This window comes from Podarcis muralis, chromosome 6 (genome assembly GCF_964188315.1).
Source record: "Podarcis muralis chromosome 6, rPodMur119.hap1.1, whole genome shotgun sequence".
NCBI lineage: Eukaryota > Metazoa > Chordata > Lepidosauria > Squamata > Lacertidae > Podarcis > Podarcis muralis.
The window spans coordinates 28,052,034-28,075,670 of NC_135660.1; the positions used below are offsets into that span (position 1 = coordinate 28,052,034).

The window sequence follows — 23,637 nt, forward strand, 5'->3', positions numbered from 1 at the left end:
AGCCCTATGAACTGTCTGCCTTCTCTAGCTGTGTGATCAAGCTATCCACCTGATAGCACTAATATATAACAAGCCTGTGACACACTTGCAGTACACTCTTAATAACATAGTGATTTATTAGAATCCATCCTCACATATATGAGAATGAATGAATGGTTCGGACTCTTCATAGTCATAATCCACCTCAATGGGAAATCATTTAAAAGATACTAACATGTTTAAATTAGGCATATTTTTTCTTCTATGAGACATAAATGTCTACTATAAAATTCTCATTTTAGCTTTTTCTGGCACATTTTTTCATGTAATATATTAAATATATTTAAATGCAATACCTCAAGTTTTAGAACTTCCATAAGTCTAGACTATTATTATTGTCTATGAATTAAGTACTCGTACTTCTGGTCTCTCTTCTTTCTGTTTTCTTTGCCTGTTGTGTGTTTTTCTTACTCAAAGTCCAACATCTGGTGCATCATTCTGAATGCTAGTTGCCTCCTGCCCATCTGCATCAATTGCATTTTGACTTAGTAAAGGTTTAGCTGTTTCCTGCCCATCTGAGTCAATGAAGTGTTGACTTGCAAATGGCTTAGTGCTTTCATGAAATGGATAATTTTTTCTATCCTCTTGCTTGGAGCTTTTGAACAAATGTTTCTTCTGGTGCATTCCAAGGGCTGCAGCTGTCTTGCAAACTTTTGGGCACTGAAAACAAGCATATCCCTTCCCGCTATGCTCACGTTTATGCTTTTGCTCATGATTCTTTTTGGTAGAAAGGTACAAGAAGCTCTGGAAGCAAAACTGACAGTGGTAGCGCTTTTCACCTGTGTGGATTCGCTCATGTATTTTGAGTGTTTCATTTAGAGCGAATGCCTTGTTGCAGTACTGACAGACAAACTCCTTGACATTTGAGTGGGTGTGTTCATGCTTCTGCAAGTTTCCTGCTACTGAAAACCTCTTCCCACAGGTTTTGCAAGGGTAGGGCTTCTCTCCTGTATGACATCGCATATGCATCCTTAGAGCAGATGGGCTCTGGAACCCCTTTTGGCATACCTCACAAATATAGGACCCAGAAGTAGTTCTCTCCCAGTGTAAATGCTCATTGGCTCCTTCAGTAGAAGAGCTCTCTCTTTTACAGAGTTCACAGGGAAGACTCGGCATTCCGCCATCATCTTCCTGATTAGGGACCTTTTCTTCAGGAATGTTCCTAAGTGCATAACTTGTGACGCATGGCTTTTCACTTTCTCTGTAGGAATTTCTGCTTTTGTACTTCTCTCTCCATTTTGCCTTTCTTATTTTCCTTAGTTGTTTAGATTTCTTTTTTGGTTTGTAATTGTAATACGGGCGCCACGGTTTATCATTGGAGTCATGGTCGCTTACATCATCACACATTTCATTGAGTTCAATGTAGTCTGGTCGACAAACTCGAGGCGTACTTCTCTCTCTTTTTTCTCGTTCTGCAGCCTGAGTAGCGTGATCTTCTCTGGATTCATATTTAGGTCTCCTTCCTTTTTTGTAAAACAATTTTGACCCCAAAATTTGTCTTTTCACAATGGCTTCATTCCCAATTTTAACTGTTATTTGACACAGAGGAGCCACATTGCTATCGGCAGATGTTCCTGGTAATGCAGGTTTTGCAATGTAGGTTTCCGTCTTACTCGAAGGTTCAAAGATACCAGTGGGTCTGTCGGAGATTTCTGTATTTGTCATATATTTTAATTCCTCCGACGTCTCTTCTTTGTCATACAGTGGTACTTTTTTCTTTTCCTTATTGCTTCTTGTCCTACCATTGCTTTTGAGATCATCTGACCCATGTATGTGGTCATTGCTTGCCCCTTGGCTGGCCGTAATATCTGGGGCTGCTATAATGCTGCTTCCTATTGCATTGACAGAGTTACTGTGCATTATTACAGATGAAACTCTACCCTGGTGCACTATTACAGGGGATGCTGAATTATTGTAGTTAATAACAGAGGTTGGATTTTCATTGGCATTGCTACTACTAAACGTTTGAAGAGAGGGATCATATTCCTGAGGACCACAGTTAAGTTCTGTGAAAGGCAATGGCCTTTCCGTAGTATAAATATCATTTTTAAGGTCTGATTCTGATGTACCACATTCCCAGGAAGAACTATTTGGAGGGTTCACAGGTGCTGCCCTTGCATCACTACATGAAGAGGTTTCCAAGGAGACACTTGTGTTTGAAAAATTCAATTCAGAAGTGACAGTATTCTGAACGATGCAGGTACTAGAAGGTATTTCATTAACTTGCACATTTGCTTGCATACTTTCATATGTTGAGTTTCCGTAACTTTTATACGGTGCTCTTTTGCATTTCATAGGCAAAAGCCTATAAAGTTTGTAAGGATATACACTTGGCTTCAAGCCGCCATTGGCCGTTTTCTTATTAACTCCAAGCCGATGGTCAATTGCATGGAAAGATTTCTGGTGGTTTTTGAGTATGTAATACGTCATAAAGGTCTCAAGGCAGAAGATACACTGGTATCGCCTTTCTCCTGTGTGCCAGATTTCGTGTCTGGTACGGTATTCCGCCAATGCAAATACTTTGTTGCAGTAATGGCAAGGGTAAGTCCTTCTCCACGAATGGACATTTGAATGTCTTCGGAGGCTAGACAAGGTGACATAGGTCCGTTTGCAGACATTGCAAGTATAAAGCATTTGTCCATCAACGACGTTAACAAAGTGGTCCGTTTCTGGCATTGCGGAGTTTGTGACAGAATAATCGGGAAGATTGTTTTCTGTCATTGCAGGCTCTAGGTTCACATATGAGGTGCCAGTTTTTCCATTAGAAGCTGCAAAATTATCTAAACAACTCTGCTCATTTTCACTTGGAGCACACAAGCTGCCCAATTCCCTGCATACTTGCTCATGTGTCTCTAGTCCGGTAGCACTTTCAAATTGTTTGCTGCAGTACCTGCAGACTAAAGGTTCTTGGGGTTGTGGGTGAAGTTGAAGATGAGTGCAGAACTGAGTCCCATCATTAAGTGGTTTGGTGCAACAGTTATAGACATGTGGAATGACTGTGACTACTGATCCAGAAATGTGATCCGATTTATTTTCATCTTCCTTTGAAGGGAGGACGGTATTTGGGTGGGATTTATCGAAAGAAATTGTGTGATCATTTACTGCTTTGTGGTGACCTTCCGCACTGGTTCCTTTGTGGTTTGATCCCTTTGCTGCAGGTACTTCACTGTCATGGGAGTTATAAGTAGCCTTTGGCATACTGTATGTTTGAATTACGGATTCAGCCAGAGGCATTGACTGGACAGCTTCAGGTTCTTCTTCACCCATTTTACAAGCGGCGCTATTTTCATTGTTATAAAAGGAATTTCGTTGAAAAGAATCAAAACCTGTAGTAACAGCATAGGAATGTTCCGCTAATGTGCTGGCTGGCTCCACATCTTTGCAAGCCCCATTCCTATCCTGACCAGTGCTGGGTGCTTTATTTGCTTCTGGAATTTTTTTAAAACTTGCTCTCAGATCAAGAGGAGAAAACAAATTATTACTATTTTCTGTCTCAAAAATTGAGTATGCATTTGTGATTCTTGGTCCGTTTGTGATAGCTGAATCGTCTTGTCTTTTTTCTTCTTTTACTTCACCCTTTTCACTATTGCAAAATGAGTATGGGCAAGGAGAACTTGAAGGCCCTTTTTCCATAAGATCTTCTAGAAAGGATATTCCCAGTTTTTTCCCTGCAGCTGCAAGGTCTAGGACAGTCTCCTGCTTTTTAACAACTACAGTGGAACTGTAGATATAATTGAGTATTTCTGTGAACACTTCAGCCTTGAGGTCGTTTAGCTCTAGTACATGTCCAGAAATACATGCAGCACGACTCAAAAATATATTTTTGAAATAAAGGCTTGAAGCAGCCAAGACATTGCTGTGGGCTTTAAATTTGGTGTCTTCCACAATTATAGTAACATCACATAAAACACCCCGATTGCGTTGTTCATTTAGGATGGAAAGGACTGTGTCACTGTGGAAGTTGTCTTTGAGATCCTTTAAGTGGGACATGATGGTCAGCTGTATAAAATAAAAAGAGACAAAAAAGTTAACTGGATCAAAAAGCAGTATCATGTGCTGTTCAGTGACATCTCAATGCTTTATCTGACAACATTGCTCTTTCAAAAGACTATTGCACTATTCAATCTATAAGGATAATAAAATCATTTTCTCTAATAAAGAACTTGGTGATTCTATATGCTAACCAGCAGGTCAGTGAAAATGTAGACAGAACAAGAAATTCTGCATACTCATATGACTCCTCAGTTTTGCAGGATTTTAAAAAAATTATTATTCTTTAAAGACATTTCTATGGGGAGGATTGGAGAGGAAATGCTTCTTCCATTCTTAATTTACTACCCCTCCAATATCTCTCCAAAGGGGCAGGCAGAGTCCCTAATAGCTTAAAGTAGTCTTTGACAACCTGATGGAGCAATCTAAAAATGAAGGTGAAGGCAAATAAATTTAAAAGGGGAATAAATAGCTCCCCCTAATGGATACTGTGCACAGTATTTTCTTAATTTTTTTATATCATTATTATAGGTGTGCCCCCCATTTATGTGCAATCAACTCACACACAACCATGTATACAAACGGCACCAGTAAATAAGTAATTCAAACCCGGAAATGGCGGGGGAGAGCTGGAGAGTCCCTGTGGCTCATGAGGAGAACCTCCGCAGAGACAGAAGAGGATGTAAGTGAGGGCGAAGGAAGCCCCTAAGAGACCAGAGGTGTAGTGGGGCTTTGTTTGTGCTGGTAAGCCTCCCCACCTAACAGCCACCGCCGCCTTTCAATGCATCCTCCAGTCTCCGGCTAGTCCCAGAGCTTCAGTTCTAGTTGTGGATAATTTTGGTGCAATTCTTCTTTGTACCTAGCTCCCCATTTCACGTGATTTCACTTATGTGCACAGGGGCTTGGAACGTAGCCCCCGCGTAAGTGGAGGGACACCTGTAGTAATTTCATTTATGAATCACTTTATGTGAAGCATCTCAAAGCAATTTCAGCAATGCAATAAAACATATATAAACAGTTGCATATATAAAAACAATTACAGATATGAAAATGGTTAAAACAATTTACATATATAAAAATTTCAGATCCAGTACAGATATTGACTGCGGGGCAAGCAGAACGTCTGCTTCAAAAGCTTTCCCCCCTTGTGTTGTAGTAGTACTGTGCAGTTTTCTCTTCCGACTTAGAAAGGTTGTTCTCTGCACATCATTGCCAACTTGTTCAGTTTAAATATTTTGATAATCTCAGGATCATGGGTTTGAACCCCATGTTGGACAAAAGATTCCTGCATTGCAGGGGATTGGACTAGATTACCCTCATGGTTGCTTCCAACTGTACAATTCTATGATTCCATGATCACTGTACAATGACAACACCGGGCAGGGGGTGGGATGGAAGGAGGCACAGAAGAAGCAAAGTGCATTGGGGAGGGGAGGCAAGCACATGGAAAAGTACCTTTCCTTCCAGTAATCACAGGGGTCCAGCTGTGGTCAGGAGGTGGGGGTAATATATCTACCAGAGAGGAGGGAGGTTTTCATTCTTACTCTCCCTTTCACATCAACTATGTCACTAAAGATGGGAATTATCTGTGGGATTGAGTGTAGGTATGTTGTAGGTATGTTGTATGTATGTAGGTATGTTGTATGAAATGTATGTTTGTATGTGTATTAATGCTGAATTATTTTAACAATGAAAAATTTTAAAAAAGAAAGTACAAAAAAAGAAAAAAAAGGAAAGATGACTCTCAGCGCAAACCTAGGCACATTTACTCTGAAATAAGTCTGAATGAATTAAATGAGACACACTCCCAGGTAAATGTGTATGAGTGTACCCTAAACTATTCAGGTTTCTTCCCAGGTAAGTGGGTACAGAATTACAGTTTACCATCCTTTGCAGCAAAGAGCAAATATCTTGTTCCCCCACTGCAAAAATTCCCTCTGAATGAACCGCTTCACTCCCGTAACCTCTTCTAGAAAGACATATTTCATATGCAACAAAGGGAGTAAATACAGATAAAGTGAGTTTTCTTCCACACTGATTTGATGGTCCTTCATTTTCATCATGGTTAATAATAATAATTTATTATTTGTACCCTGTCCATCCAGCTGGGTTGAATCTTGTGCACCAAATTCTTTAAAAATAAACCACCATGGTTCCAAGTTTTTATGGATACAAAGCTTATCTTAACCATCTCTGTCAGAGACTGAGAAGCCAAATTATCACAAGACAGTGTAATAAGCTTTAAACAGGCCTGATCTCTAATTGCCCTGTTCCAATTAAAGGCCTAGAAGTCCTGGTGAGGAAACTGAAACAGCTGAGCAATCAAAATCCATAGCATTGTTAGAGCCTGTGAAAACAAAAACTGCACTAAATGAGACAGTTTCAATTAACCCAGAGACAGAGAGGGAAGCACTTGTGTATTAGAACTTGCAGTAGAGGAGCATTCAGACTGAATGTTTGGAATTGAAAGACAGGTTATTTGCTTTTGCTGCAAAGGATGGCACACTGAGGCTACAATTCTTTACCCACTTACCTGAGAGTAAAACTGTTGAACTCAATTGGGCTTACTTTTGAGTATACATGAATAGGCCTGCACTATGAAAGACTTAAAGTCTATTTTGTGTAGGCAAAAGCAGTCAGGGAGTGGTAATGGAAGATGTACATTAAGAACTTTTATGCCCAGTCCTGGAAAACAAGACAAGTATTAAATGGCAATTTCGAAAGCAAAGAAGCTGTGTATATAAAAAGGTAAAGGTACCCCTGCCCGTACGGGCCAGTCTTGCCAGACTCTAGGGTTGTGCGCTCATCTCACTCTATAGGCCGGGAGCCAGCACTGTCCGGAGACACTTCCGGGTCACGTGGCCAGCGTGACAAGCTGCATCTGGTGAGCCAGCGCAGCACACGGAACGCCGTTTACCTTCCTGCTAGTAAGCGGTCCCTATTTATCTACTTGCACCCGAGGGTGCTTTCGAACTGCTAGGTTGGCAGGCGCTGGGACCGAAGGACGGGAGCGCACCCCGCCGCGGGGATTCGAACTGCCGACCTTTCGGTCGGCAAGTCCTAGGCACTGAGGCTTTAACCCACAGCGCCACCCGCATCCCTGCTGTGTATATACTTAGATAAAAAAGACCGTTGTAGTTTAAATATAAGGGTTAAATTTTTGGCACTACCTATAAAGTATTGTTATATGTTGTTTATAAAACTATATTAAGATGCTAGCTTTAAAATATAAAACAATTTTGAAATGCATTTGGCAAAGGTCAGCAGTAAAATCAGTGGCACCCCCCCCCCCATATAGCTTAAGAGGAATTGTGAAATACAGTCTTATCAGAACTGCAAATGGACAAATTTCATAGCATTTTGCAAGTACAGGTTACAAGGTACATAAATCAATAATTTATGTCATCTTTATTGGATAATTAATTTAGGACCATATTCTGAAATTTGAATATAAAACCACACATATAAAACCAACTGGACTACTTTTTCTAGAAAACTGTATCTGTGCCATTATGTTGGCCATTAAAAATAATAAATCAAAACTCAGTGGATGTATCCCGATATATGCCAACGCTAAAGTTGTTCCTCCTCTTTCAGATCCATAGATCTCAAATATTAACACAGAAAAGGAAATGTTAGCTAACAGTAATCAGAAAGTTACTGACCTGAAATTTGCATTAGTTAACATAGCTCTGGTTGGTCCCATATATGGAAACTTACATAATTATGGAGCTGGATGTACAAGAAAAGATCTAGAACATAAAAAGTACTGACAAGACTCCTGCTTCAGGCAAGCAGCCACAACCCTACAGATAACACTGTATTAGCAACTGTTCTTCCTGTAGACAAGGTCTGAGATTACGTCAGCTTTGCTCATGTGATACAGAATTAGAAGCACAAGCTTCTGACGTCTAAAGTAGATTTCACAACTGAAGCTATTGATAGGGGTTATTTTTCAAGTCCAGAAATACATGTTGTCAACTTTTCCTCCGGATGTTCATATTGACAAAACATTACTGGGCTGATCTCCTGCCCACTCACTCCCGTGGACGATGCAGCACAGCGACCATGCTTTTCAAAGGAAATACGGCATAACTGTTCCTAAGTAGTAAGGTACTGGTGCTTGAGAATACAGAGGAAGGCTGATTTCTAATAAGTAGAGGAAAATAATAGGTGCCATATAAACATGTTGGGAACCCAATTGAGTTAGGAGGAGGAGTTTGGAGCAATGATGTAGTGGAGCAGGGATGGACAGGGACGAAGTACAGTGGTACCTCGGGTTACATACGCTTCAGGTTACATACGCTTCAGGTTACACACTCCGCTAACCCAGAAATAGTGCTTCAGGTTAAGAACTTTGCTTCAGGATAAGAACAGAAATTGGTCTCCGGCGGCGCAGCAGCAGCAGCGGGAGGCCCCATTAGCTAAAGTGGTGCTTCAGGTTAAGAACAGTTTCAGGTTAAGAATGGACCTCCGGAACGAATTAAGTACTTAACCTGAGGTACCACTGTAATGCTATTTATTTCACAGCTGAAATTATGGGGTCATCTCCTGGGGTGCTATTTACCAGTCCTCTGCATGACAACTAAATAAGGGTTTTCCCAGAGAGAAACCCAACTAAAAAATATGGAGCCCTCCATTGCTTATGCTACTTTTAAAACCACTCTGATGAGCCATAGACGCTGTAGTAATAACTGAAGTGAAAGCACTAATCATTTTTGTTGTAGCTGTTGTTGAGACAAGAACCAGTCAATCAGCTGTATGTTCAACATTTCAGAAAAATAGCTTTCCCCTCCTTCAGATCTGGAGAAGGTTGTAACGTACTTCTGACCAAAATGTGTTGAGCATTGCAACCTAACCCCTAGAAGGATGTATGTTTTGAATTCCCCTCAATTCCATGAAACTCTATATGAAATCCCACACAACCCACTCGCCAATTATTCAGCATATCGTCTGTTTGTCTGCGTCTCGTAACATATTCTCTGTCTCTTGCATACATAACCACAAGATGGAGCTAGGTACAAAGAAGTATTGCAGCAAACTAGTGGAAAGAAAAATTCCTGACGTAATTTCAATAATGTGAATGAGCTATTCATAAATAAGCTGTTAGCTATTAGCGGCTTATGATTAATAAACAACACTTTTTATTTTACCCTTAGCATCAGCATCTTTTATTTACTGAATTTGTTGTGCAACTAGAAATTGTCTTCACATTTATTTAACATGGTGTTTCCTGCTTATGGATAATGGCTGTCAAGCAATAATTTAGACCCAAGGCTGTGTGTCTGTTTCAATACAGCTATTTCCCAAAATTATCCACAAATCATTATCAATATCCCATTCTGCGTTTAATATGGCTAAAATAATCTTTTTGTTTTTGTTTTAATTGGAAAAAAATAGTCCTAGACTGAAAGAAGTCATGGTCGCCATGTTTGTTGTGGGCATGTAGGCTGACAGTATAGTAGCAAATCAAAGTGTAGGGATTAGCATATTGCACACGTCATGACAACAATCATGGGGCTGTGTTTCAGTAACCATATAATATCTGTTGTTCTGCAATTGGCTGAGACATCGTTGTTATCTCTTTAAATGTGAAACAGCTTTGGAAATTGTGGGAGGCAATGGTATATCACATCTCACTTCTTCTGCAACAGGGCACAAGGATTAAGCACCAGTCTAGATCTTTAAAAGAGGCTAGCTTTTGATCTGTTTATATTTCTCTAATATTACAGCCCTGACAAGAACCCAAACCACAATTAACACCACTGGGTATTTAATGTACATACAAAACAACATAGCCAAGCTTAGAATAACACAAGCAAGGTCTTGGAAAAGTAGGGTTTTGTCTTATAATTTGAAATGTATTTGTTTGCTGCCTGCATGCGTTTGCTTAGAAAGGTATTTGCTGCTATTTGGGGCATGATCCAGTTAAACACTTTGAGGTCGCTTGTTTTCAAGCACATGCTTAATCTCTTCTGCTGAAATCCATGTGATTCAAAAGAGCTTTTGGCTGGATCATGTCCAATGTTTGTTTTCTTGCACTTAAAAAAAAGGATATTGGCTAAGCATTTACAGGCTTAATTATTATTATAATACACACAGAGAGAGAATTTACACACACAGGCAGAGAGAGAGAGAGAGAGAGGGAGAGAGAGAGATGAACTATGACCTGGGAGACTAGGGTTCAAATCTCCGCTCAGCCATCCAGCCAACTGGGTGACCTTGGGCCAGTCACTGCCTCTCAGCCAAACCTACTTCACAGGGTTGTTGTGAGGATAAAATGGGGAGGAGAACCATGTGCAACACCTTGAGTTCCTTGGGAGAAAAGGCGGTATATAATGAAATAAATAAATAAATAAATAAATAAACATCTATACATACCTATACACACACACAAAATGTAATTTGCATGCCTGCAAATGATGCTGCAAAGAAAATGAAGCGCTCCCAGAGATAATATCTGTAAAAGAAATACATACATTACGAAATGCAGTATAATTGAAAAGGTGCTACAATTAAAATGTTTGAGTTTGCAAATGACAGGCACAAAATCAAGGGCACACGTGCCACTATTTCCTGAAACACTCCACTTTTGAGCTGCCTGAATGGTCAGCATTCATCAGCTCCAGCTGCCGAGGCCTGCAGTCGCTGTTGGCACATGCTCAGAACTTGATTACTTTAATCACTTACTAGGATTCGGCCAGGGAAACCCAGGTTCAAATATTTTCTCAGGCATTAAGCTAAACTAGGTGACTGTGGATCAGTCACTACGTCTCAGCCTAACCTCGTTTCCGATACCATCAGATGTGGAGGGAATGGTGGCCCAGGAGAGTGCTTTTTCGGTGGCAGCCCCTAAATTGTGGTTTCAAAAGAATACAGGTCTACTTCTCTGCTGAGTCATTTCCCCTTCTACTTCTGTCTTCTTGCAGCAGCTCTTCTTGCAAAGGACCAGAGCTGCAATTGCAAGCTTTGCACTACATCAAAGCTCTTTCCCCTCTCAACTGAGCAGGCAATCAGGGCTAGGTCCCTGGGACTTGTTCTGCTGCCGCCTGCGCTACAGTTGTCAAGAGGCACTGCAAGCATGCACATGCACAAAATAAGAACTTTGAAAAAAGAATCCTAAATTGCGTTTCTCTCTGTTAATTATAGAGAAAAAGTCATGTTTAGTGGGCCAAAGACTGTTTGAGTTGATGGAGGCTTGCATATAATGAAGTTGGTTTGTAGTTCGAAATATACATCTCTTAGAAAAACTCAGAACAATTAAGGGAATTAAGGAGCTAAAAAAAAAAAATCTAAATGTTGACTGATTTTTAATAATAATAAATTATAGATTCAGTATACCTTCGGCAGTCTTACAGTTATGCGTTAACTGTAGTACAGTGGTACCCCAGGTTAAGTACTTAATTCGTTCCGGAGGTCCGTTCTTAACCTGGAACTGTTCTTAACCTGAAGCACCACTTTAGCTAATTTGGACCTCCTGCTGCTGCCGCGCCGTCGGAGCACAATTTCTGTTCTTATCCTGAAGCAAAGTTCTTAACCTGAAACACTATTTCTGGGTTAGTGGAGTGTGTAACCTGCAGCGTATGTAACCTGCAGCGTATGTAACCCGAGGTACCACTGTATACGGTATGGCATACTTCATAAAGCAAGAGTGAGAAATGTGGGTCAAATGGTTTTGGGGACTCTCACCAAGCCATACATCCCCCTGAACCACACACACTCCACCCAGGACACACCCCTCACCCGTCCTCCTTTCCACCCTCCTTGCCTCTGGCCCCACCCACCACTGGCATGTGACCTCTAGGAGATTCCCCCAAAGGGAATGTGACCTTTGGGCTGAATCCTCCACCACACCAGAGGACCTCAAGCTAGCGTAGGGGGTGCCGGACAGACCATGTGGCACACATAGCTCTGTCATCCAACAGATGGGATTGCTTGAGAGCTGCCACCCTCCACAACACTCCATCAGCTGTTGCCTGAGGCAGTCACCTGACTCTAGCTAATAGGAGGGCCGGCTCTGTTAGTGGTAGAGCACATGCAGAAGGTCCTATGTTCAGCATCCACTTAAAGGATCAGGCAGAAGTAGACCTGTGCTGTGCAGCTTCATGTGAGAATAACCAAGAGCAACCGAAGCTTCACACCACAAATGTGCATCAAATGCATAAAAATCAAACTTATTCAAGGCAATGAAGGAGTGGCTGATTGCATGGGTATTCTTTTGAGAGGCATGCTGATTTTTCTGATTGCTGGGGTCATTCAACAGGCCATGAGCACAGTGGGCCAGCACAAGACATTCTTGCTGGACCCGTAGGTGCCTCCCTCCATTGCACATATAGATGTTGACCAGACTGCCAGTTACTTCAAAACTGGTGACAGGACAGCATCTTCCACTGCAACTGGGGGCAGTTTAGGGGGCACGGGGCAGGCTGCACACACAGATCTGCCTTCCAATACTTCATTGCTGCTTGCTATGTTGGCAAAAGCTGCAGTGCAGCAGCAGTGGTGCCAACATGTACAATGTGAGCAGAGCAACACATTCACACGTGCAATGGCTGCTGGGTGTGTGGAGCTTGTACTGGTAGCCTCACAGTCTGCTTGCTCAGTCTGGGCTTTTTTCAAGCTACTGGAAGAAGGTGACGCAGCCAGACAGAAGAAGCCAGAACAAGCAAGCAAAATCATCACCAGCTCATGGGAATTAGGGTGGCTGCTGCCATATCACCCAGCCCGGTATCTACCGCCTGAGGCAGCCGCCTCCCTTTGCCTAATGGTAGGGTTGACCGTGTGAGCTTCCCAAAGCATCTTGCCGGCCATGGCTGGAGGCAAAAAACTGGTATTGATGGGTTTGTTACAGCTATGAAATTTTCAATGTTCTTTTCCTTCTGAGTCTGCTGATGATAGTAAGAAAACTGCTTGGAAAATTACATTAAAGTGAGATAGTTCCCCTAATCAGTGGTTTTTATGTTTAACACTGAGCAATGGATTTTTTTACTTCTTTATTTCTTAAGTTATTAAATTTACACACTGCCCTTCATCTGAAGAGGACAGAGTGGTTTGCAGCAAGTAAAGGTTAAGCAGGCTCAAATATAAACAAGATTTCCTGTGTCCGTCCATCCCGCCCACCCTCCTGCATTCGCATTATGGAGAAGGAAGTTAAAACAGCTGCATGTAGCCTTGTGCAGGGCAAACAAATTAATCCACATGGTTTAAGTCTGTGGTTCCATGGTGGAAAACACCATTTGCTGTTTCTGCTGAAGAGGTTTCAATATTATATCCATCTTTGCAGTGTGATTTTTCCAGCTGACAGTAACTACTGTTATGAGGTTGTGAACCAGAACTGAAGGTGCCCATTCTCTTTTGTTGTACATTTTCTTGTGTTTAGCTGTTGCCTCAGCTGGTAAGCTTCACACAAAAGCACCAAGTAAGAGCCACAACCCAACATATAAGAAGTCACACTAGACCAGGGGTCAGCAAACTTTTTCAGCAGGGGGCCGGTCCACTGTCCCACAGACCTTGTGGGGGGCCGGAATATATATATATATATATATGCAGGTTTTGGTGTCCTCGGGTGTCTTCCCGTGTAAAAGTTGGGGTGTCTAGGCGACGTTTCGACGAGGTCTCACTCGTCATCTTCAGGCTGGTGCTTTCGGCTTCTTGTTACTGGAACAGGCTCTGTTCCAGTAACAAGAAGCCGAAAGCACCAGCCTGAAGATGACGAGTGAGACCTCGTCGAAACGTCGCCTAGACACCCCAACTTTTACACGGGAAGACACCCGGGGACACCAAAACCTGCATACCTATACCCGTGAAAATCTACGAAAGCAAATATATATATATATATATATATATATATATATATATATATATATATATATATTGGGGGGGGAGAACGAATTCCTATGCCCCACAAATAACCCAGAGATGCATTTTAAATACAGTGGTACCTCGGGTTACATACGCTTCAGGTTACAGACTCCGCTAACCCAGAAATAGTACCTCGGGTTAAGAACTTTGCTTCAGCATGAGAACAGAAATCGTGCTCCAGCAGTGCGGCAGCAGCAGGAAGCCCCATTAGCTAAAATGGTGCTTCAGGTTAAGAACAGTTTCAGGTTAAGAACAGACCTCCGGAACGAATTAAGTACTTAACCCGATGTACCACTGTAAAAGGACACATTCTACTTGTGTAAAAACACTCTGATTCCCGGACTGTACATAGGCCGGATTTAGAAGGCTATTGGGCCGGATCCGGCCCCCAGGCCTTAGTTTGCCTACCCATGCACTAGACCATGTTTTATTGTGACGGAAACAAGCTCACAGTGTGGGCAAAGCTGCTATGCCAGCTTCCAGGAAGGTCGGTCACTGTTGCTTATGGGGAGAAGTTGGCATGGAACAATCCAGCATAGCTGAAAGTGGTTTGGGAAAACAACCTGCAGGCCAAACTGGGATCCATGCCAGGCTTAATTGAGTCTGTGGGCTGCAGGCTCCCCACCCCTGCTGTATCGTATCAAGATATAAACAGGTGTGAGGTAGCAGCACCCTGATGTCCACTGATATCCCTAAGGTATATAGCAAAGCATCCTGACAAAGCTTCGTAAGTGGTAGCAATGTGTTCAGGGATGTGAATGACAAGAGATTTGGGAATTCAACTCTTTCCATGATCGGGGCCTTGAGCGAGCTTCTGCAGATCTGTTTTCTTCAATAACTGCAGTACCAATCCTTTGAGAATGGAAAATTCTCTCCCAGGTACTCTCTTCCTAAGCGCAGCTCTGAGCAATTTCCCCTCCCCTAACCATGCATTAATTATTATGAGCCCATGCTATAGGAGTGCGCATGCCCCAGCGCACCTCTGCAGCTTTGTTCGTTTCCCCTTTATTGCTATGTGGTTGTCAGGAAATGGGTGACGGCACACATTAATCCTGGATAAAAGCTTGAGTAGCCGCTTAGGGCCACTGCCTATACAAAATTCATTTATTTCTTCTTATTTTTTAATTAAAATTCTATACCGCTCTTTGTCCAAAGATCACAGGGCAGTTTACAATATAAAAACACAAAAAAATCATGCCACAGTAACAAACAAAACAGTTAGGTAGCCGTGTTGGTCTGACACAGTCGAAATAAATAAATTAGTCCAGCAACACCTTAGAGACCGACTAAGTTTGTTCTGGGTATAAGCTTTCGTGTATCTGAAGAAGTGTGCATGCACACGAAAACTAATACCTAGAACAAACTTAGCTGGTCTCTAAGGTGCTACTGGCCTATTTTTTTTTATTTAAACAAAACAGTAATAATAATAATAATTTATTATTTATACCCCGCGCATCTGACTAACACACCATAGATAGTTTAATTAGCCAAAGTTGTGGGAGAAGAGGAATATTTTTGCCAGGTGCCTAAAGATACATAAAGAAGGTGCCAGTCAAGTCTCCCTGGGATTTGTCGCCAATCTATAGCTGCTCCACTATACCCTCAATGATATATCTTGCTATAGGGTCATGATAATATAGCAATCATAGATTAATCTAAGAATGGTGCTGTTTTTACTACAGCAACATGGTTAGTTGCTTACTTTATTTACACACTGGGCCAAGCTGTCTAGTAAAACAGTGTTTTCTATACAGAAATTATAGACTTAAAGGCTATTTTCTAAAACATACATTTCCCCCACATCTTTTGAATGTTCTTTTTATGCTGCTGCTTTAAATCAACTTCATCAAAAAAAATAATAATAAATTGCTGTAGTAATCAAGTAGAAAAGTACTCCAACAAGGATTTGTTTCAGACCAATACGTATGCCCATTTCCTATCACTATCTAGTTGTAGACGGATCATAGCTGAGTTGTCAAAGTCAAGTGGATATAAATTGGTCACGTGGCAACGTTATCTCACTTACCAACAACTGTATCCAAAACAGCCGGCAACCATAGGGCTGGAGCCTGAAGAAGAAATCTAGGTGAAAAAAGGATGGAGTTGACCAAATCAGAACTTGAATCAGGATGACACATTAACAGCACAATCCCATGCATGTTTTCCCATAAGTAAGCCCCACTATGCTCAGTACTCCTTAATCTCAGGAAAGTGGGTACAGGATTGCAGCCTAACTGCCCAGACTGCCCAAGGTTTATAGGTCAATGTCAGCAACCTAAATTTCATACAAAAATAAAATAAAATACTGGAAGTCAATACAGATCCAGACTCGGGCATAATAGAAAAGGAGAGCTTCTTGCTAAGAGAACAAGCTGCAGCAGTCCTCATGATTACATGCTCCATAATACATTTCTATTATGATTTGCGGCACTTACGATAGCGGCAGTTTTATTTTCAATGTCTTTCCTAGTGATTCCTAGTATGGAATTTTCCTGTAGCAAGTAAATTTCCTGTAGCAAGTAAATTGCGGGGGGTGCAAAAACCTTGTGTGTCATTTCCATCTGTTGTGGCACTCAGTCAGGAGGAGAAGGGTTAAGAAGGCACGGGTGGATGCAAAAGAGGCAATAGGGTGCGATCCTATGAGGCATGTTCTTCCATGCATCTTCAGCATGTTGCCTGGGCCTCTCTGGAGAAGCACAGGATTAAAATCTAACTAAAAATAGCAGTTGCCTGCATTTGTTTAGAGGGATTTGGTTTTTCTCGCATACAAATTTATGCAGATTAATCAATCAATGGAGGATATGATGGGCGGGGAAGGGCTGTGGCTGTGAAGGGTCGTGTCTCAGTAATAAAGCATCTGCTTTGCATACTTTGCATGCTGATGGTTCCCAGGTTTCAGGAAGGGTAGTGAGACCCAGACTAACCACCCACCCCCATTTAAAACCATATGGTCTGCATCTGTGACAAAATAATTTTTGGAAATGGCAAGTAATTCCAGCATGAACGTTTGCTTAACTTGCTAAAGAAAGGAAGAAGAAATGTACCACCAAAAAGGGGGCGTGTAAAAAATATATGTGTATGGTTATTTAGATACATGCGTGGTCGTGTGCCCTATTTTGCAGAGGACAGTCCTCTATTTGAAGAGCTGCCAGGGGACAGTGGTCTAGCTGAAGGATAGGACCCTTATCTTAAAGGCTGGCAAATCTAAATCCTGTTTATGAAACAATAAGAAGGGATAGCAGAAACCTAGAAGTTATCCACCAGCAGTTAAGACCTGGACAGCAGACACAGGCCATCTAGTTTCCCCCATTGTGGAGATATGCATTTCTGTTTCGTATTTAGAGCTCTCCAAGTGGGGCACAAATATAAGTTAAAATTCACAAACAAATAAAACACATACACAAATATCCATAAAATGCATCATCATTAAAACAGAGATAGAAACCAAGCAAAAATCAATTTTAAATTATTCTTTCTAAATTTCTATCTATGCAGATAAATGTACACACACCCATTTTAAAATGCCCCCCCTTAAGGTGATACATTTCTTCTTACTTTTTTAGCAATGCAATAAATAGACAACCTAATTTGATCTTGAATATATGCATCCACTGTGGTCTTGTTTTCATGAGAGCAGAAGAGACAGGAACATGCAAAACATTTTAGAGACAGAATTATACGTGAACAGGATTTTCCAGACCTGCAGAGAACAGCTATAGAACCCAGGCAAACATGATCTTCAAATTTACATTGTTTATATCCTTTCTTACACACATCCTGCCTCTGTAGTTTTCAACTTGGAGCCAACCGTTAGCAAACGTCCTTTTCCCAACCTTCCAGAAAGTAGACACGTCATTCATTTTCCTGCCCTCTGCCTCTTCCGTTGCCCAAACATGAGTTCCTTCCCCGTCGTTTCATATGCATGGCTCCCTGTGCTTTACTCTTTCCTACAGAGTATCACAGGTTCATGTTTTCTCACTGAGCTCAAAATGATTCTATGATCCACTCCCATCCAGATTTCGCTTCCCCTCAGCAATTTATTCAATCCAAAAAAAGCATGTATGGCAGGAGCTGAACCAGACAAAACCGTGTCCTTTTCCTGAAACCTGACTTAGGGTTGATATTACTATCTTTAAAAGCATTTAACCAAACATTGGAGAGCATATATTAGAGATCTGAATGGCTTTTGAAGTGCATTGAGGGTGGAGATACTGAAAAATCACCTGCAGAAAACATCTTTACGAATACATGAGAATGCATCGGAACATTTTATTGACATGCCAGGCACCAAAGCCTACAGGGAATTTAGCAGGAGCCGAAGCAATCCTGAATGTACTGCTATGGCGATTCAGAAACTCTGTGGATTTTTATGGAGGTGAAGGATATAGGATACAAAATACAGATTGCACAATATACTAAACATCATCATCATCACCAGCCCATCCCACTTCATTTCAAAAGCCATTTGGAAGAACACGTATTTGCATTGTTTATGTTCTGAGAACTATGAAGCACATTGCTGGATTGCAAGTAACCCACTATAGCTATATGGGTGAAATGATCTAACATCAGGCAAGAGCATGTCTCCTTCCTCTCCTCCCCATTGCAGCAGCACCACCCCAACTTGCTCCAGAGGGTCCCCAACCCTCCTGAGCATATGGGGGGCGGGGGCGGGATATGGGGAGCTGCCGGGAGGAAGACAGAAAAGTAAAGTTCTGCAAGTCCATTCCACTCATAGATGGACCCAGTTGGCTGTCTCCCATAGATAGATATGGGAAGTTCAAGGACTGCAAGCTGAACTAATGACTTCAAGCAAGACATCTCTCTCAACCTCAGCCTTCCCACTACCCACCTGAAATCTGTACTGCTGGAAAGCAATGCTGGGCATGGACTACTAAGATAATACCTGTGACACCCAAGTGCTATATGAATTCTTAGTACCTTACTGATTATAGAAGAAAGGGAGATAGCTATAAGCACACATACACACACGTTCTTTGTGGAGACTGATGGGGGTCTGTCTGATGTTTCGTGCAGATGGTGGTTCAGTCTCCCACAGTCATCTCAGTTTATTTCAGCGGCCATTTGGAAGGGCACTGCTTTTCTGTTTAGCCATTTGAGGTTGATCCCTAAAGACCACTGTGTAAACAGCCAGTCCACAATTGCTGTAATACATTCCCATGGCCATTTGGAAATCCAGTGTACTCCCCATGGCCATTTAGAGGAAAATAATGCATTCCTATAGCCCATGCAGCGTTGTTCATTTTTGTGTGCCAAAATGGCTGAAACGGAGGAAAGGATGGCTGGTAAGTCTTTTGGGTACGTGTTGGTGTGTTCCAAATCTCATAGCAAAAGACAGCATTTTCCTCACTGTAACAGCCAGTCAGCATTCATGCTAAATATTCAAACGAGGGAGCACTTTTATCATTAAACAAAACACAAGGCACCACCACTACCATGCAAATAACCCAACTCTTTTGGCATAGGAATTGCTGGCCGAAAACTTCTGATTATTTTCCTCAAAAAGGCAGTGTGAATTTAGTCTTCATAAAATGAGTGAGTGAGTAAGTGAGTGAGGGTGAGTGAGAACGAGAGAGAAAATACTCCTTTGATGCAAGAGAGGAATCAAAACCCACCATCCTGAAACATATTAGACTGAAGCAAGAGGGAATTCCAAGAGCAATACTTTGTAAACCATCATTCACATCCTCTCCTGTGCAAAAGCTTAAAATAAATGGACATATAATAATATGCTTGGCAGTAAATTACTTTTTTAAAGTCCATGCGTGAAATAAATTATGTTAATGCAAGCATCAAAGAACTGATGTGTAAAAGTTATCCCCAAAAATAAGTAATCAAAATTAATCACTTACAGATAATGAAATCATGAACCCCTGTACTGAAAAATATCGTTCAAATGAATTTGTTTTAGAAGCAACTTAATAAAAACAGAATGGGAAAATCTAGCTTTAGTAAATTTATCAAATATCGTTATTTTGGATTTAATGTTGTTCTATTATGTCGTTCTAAAACAGCTGTTATCAGCCATCCTCTAGAATAGATGTATTATATTTTTCTTTAGTGAATTGGTAATCTTCAGAAAGAAGAGAAAATTAACATTGTACCTTTAAGATTGCTTTGCGATTTGCAGTAATGTAAACGTCCAATAGAATTATACTTTTAGTATTTCTATTAACCCAGTGAATCTGTTGTTGTTGATCGCGATCGATACATCAGCTTTAGTAGTATCGAAGTCAAGGACATGAAAAGAAAATGGCTACCATGCAGAAAAATAGCTTTGCAGTGAGATGTGCTTCAGTTTGAAGGAAAGAATCCATGTTTTCAAGAAGCTATATTAAATGTGTAGCAACGATTAACAATACCTTTTATCCTAGGTTTGGTTTTTACAGCTCCTATTATACGTGAGCTGCTTTTCATGAAATATTATAAATTTGAACTTGCATTAGTGTTACAGTAAATCACATATTAAATTATCCCCTCTCCCCTCTCCTTCTTTGTCATCTCACAACGTTGGTTAAACTGATTGATTCTTTTAGGTTCTGTCTACTAAAAAGTCTCTAATTACTGCTGAATGTAACGATGGAGAAAAGAGATTTAAACATAATTACAATTTTCAGCTGCTTACAATTTCAGCCATGTTCGTTCAATACTGAGATGAAATTAACTATTTTAAGAACACATACATGTCCTGCGTGTATCTCACTAAGATGTACTACTTCATACTGTGTGGTTGTTTTTGTGAGAAAGACGGTTGCATTGCTTGAAACAGTCAATTCAAGATGAGAGAAAGGTTACTGTTACATGCAAACCTCCTATCATTTAATGCATTATAGCTACCCAGAAATGCAGTATGAGATCATAATTTGCATTGTGGAATTAAACAATAATAACTGTCTTTGCATCTCTGCTACTGCATCCTTTAACAGGATTTGGTTGTCAAGGAAACTGGTTTTGGCCCAACGTTAACATGAAGTACCTATGTCCCGAAATATATCCAGCGTCACACCATGATGATTTAAAAATTAACTCACAGGTTAGCATATCTATACATGGCTGGTTTTAATTTGTTAACCCTTTGAAATAAGCCAGACTCAACAATCAATATTGAGTTCTAGATGAAAAGGACATCTTTAGGTGTTTCTCTCTTTTGACATAGCCAGCATCTTAAAAGAAAATAAAGACTATAATGAAATACGTCCTTACTTTATTTCCGCAATATTTATAAGATAAACGATAAGACAAATGTTTATAGCAAACGTTGACAGACCGCTTCCTAAGGCAAAATTAAAATATTTTTTAAAAATTTTCACAGCTCTGTCCACAACTTACAGTTTTGTCTCTTAGCATACAGCTTAATCTTGTTCATAACTGGGATCAAAATCCTTTGGACGATAAGCTTTTAAAAAACGCCTTTGCTGCATAAGCGGTGCCACGCCCCGATTATCTAGTAGACGGGGTATTTTTAATTTCAAAATAGAGGTATGCTTTTAAATAGGGAAACCCATGCAAAGTCACAACATTTAGAATTAGATCCTTTGGGGGGGGGGATAACCTGGTTTAATAGATCTCGGTTATATTTCATTTCCTTGCATCATGGAACGAGAATAGGTAAAAGCATGCAAATCTCCACCTACCTGTGTATATGTCTTAATGAAGTCTCAGCACGCCATTGCACCCAGCCATTTGTATACAAAGTGAGGGAGAGACGCTGAAATCTTAGACGTCTCAAAAAAATAAAATAAATAGCTCTTTTCAAAAAGCAGCTTGCTTGAATGGACTGTGATCAAGATAGCTGAACTTATCAATGGGGAGGACAGAAGTGTGTGCGTCTGTCAGGGAGGGAGGAGATGCCCTCATCCAAGGTGGTGGGTGGTTTTTTTTAATAAGCTGCAGCAAAGGGCTTCCTGCTCCCCCCCCCCTTTCCCTTTTGAGGGTTCAAAGCTGACCACTGCAAAGGCCACTTGTCACATTTGTTGAAAATCAGCCCAGTGCTATCCCTGTTGAAAAGGAAAAACTCAGCAGCCAAAGCCCCCTGCACAACACACGCAGACTGCGTAAGAGTTAAAAATAGCTTGGACGTGCCTGCATAATAAATATGTCACTTCCAAGGGCTTTAAATTTGATATTGCCATTAATTAACAATACAACATCTATTATTTAAATAGCAGTAAAGGCAAGAGGAATAAGACTGACCCCACCTGGAAGCAGAGTTCGCTAAAAAAATAAATAAATCCAAATTTAAAAATAAATAAATAGAGCTAATGCTGGTTTAGAATGCGACGATAAACTCACAGCCCACTGCACTGAAAATGAAATTGAATGCTAAAGGTGGCTGCTTAAATAGTTATGCCCATCAGGAAGCCCAAGTCTTCACTACGACATGATATGGCACACAGACCATTTACATACTCCCATTCGAAATACTAGGCATGGCATAATGAATTCTGTATCCACAGCATGCAGACAGCACAAGCAACATTAATCCTGCCTGCCATTTTAGGCTCGCAGCAGCAGCAGCATGATGCACACACTCCAGCAGCACAGATCTGGTTAAACGGGAGGCAAGGAACCGCTCACCTTAAATGCAGTATCTGATTAATGTTGTTTAAGTGATATTGCAAATCGGCTGCTGAATCTTAGAGCAACTGGGTGGGAGGGAACAAAGAAAAAAATGTCATCAACTGATGATGCAAGACGAATCGTTACTCTGCACTGCTCAGTGAAGCTCCATGTTCTTCAGTGATACAATCTCAAGTATTTCAGATTCTGTAGCAAAAAAAACACCCAAAACCTGTCTGCAGAGTGGCTGTCTCCATCTACCGAGAAAAGCAGAAGATTCCTTTCACTCGCTGGAGGGAGGGATGGAAAGAATATCTGCAGAAATATCTTATTGACGGAAGAAGATTTCATATAGTACGTATTAGGTCCTAGATATGTATCCCTATTGCTGTCTTTTTCTTAACCCGTGTAATTTGCTTTTTGTTGTTGTGAAGCACGTAATTGCCAAGCATGTAACAGACGAAATCATCATTGCTTAAACTCTCATTCTGCACCGGATTATCGAAAAGCTGAGCGTATTGACAAAATCGCAAGCGCGCAGAGGGTCTGGCTGCAGAATCAGCTGTCTCCTTCTGTGCTGCTGCCTGCTTAACCACAAGCAAGGTTAGAGCTAAATATATCTGCAAGGCATAAACGGAAGCTATTTTGCTGTACAGATTACGTTACAAAATGCTCCATCCTTAAGAGCTCATAAGATGAGTGCCTATTAGAAAATGTTTTGCTGCTACCCTGCATCACACTACACATCAGGCTGTGAAAGACTGTGGAGACTGCTCTTAAATCTAGTGACCTAAATAATGCTAAGATAGCTTAAGTAATATACATACATACTCAGCACCAAAGGCAGGAAACGAAACAAGGAGTGTCTCATCAGAATGCGAGTACAGTACCAATTCTAAATAAAATGCAATTCCCTGTATATGCACATCTTATGCTAAGATGGAGAGGATGGGATGCTTACTCCTTTCATTTTTTGTTATTGTCAGGTTAGGTTTTTTTGTTTTTATCCTCAGAGGCTTTCCTTAGCTACGGCATCTGTGACATCTTGATTCCTGGCATCATGGAGGTTAACACAGGCACATCTTAACGGTCCAATTTTTAATTCTGCAAATCTAAACAAGCTTTTAAAGCAACAACATTGAATTAAATTCACCAAAGCACTATACT

The 23,637-nt window shown here is 40.9% G+C and overlaps 1 protein-coding gene across 1 annotated transcript; it reads right to left on the bottom strand.

Moving 5' to 3' along the window:
* Nucleotides 1-91: 91 nt before the first annotated feature.
* Nucleotides 92-16,548, bottom strand: ZBTB38 (zinc finger and BTB domain containing 38). Its single transcript, XM_077929899.1, is given in 5 exon segments — nucleotides 92-4,043; nucleotides 4,416-4,454; nucleotides 10,411-10,489; nucleotides 15,917-15,943; nucleotides 15,945-16,548. Coding segments are annotated over 5 exon segments (3,843 nt in total). The 5' UTR covers nucleotides 16,050-16,548; the 3' UTR covers nucleotides 92-450.
* Between the last annotated feature and the right edge of the window lie 7,089 nt (nucleotides 16,549-23,637).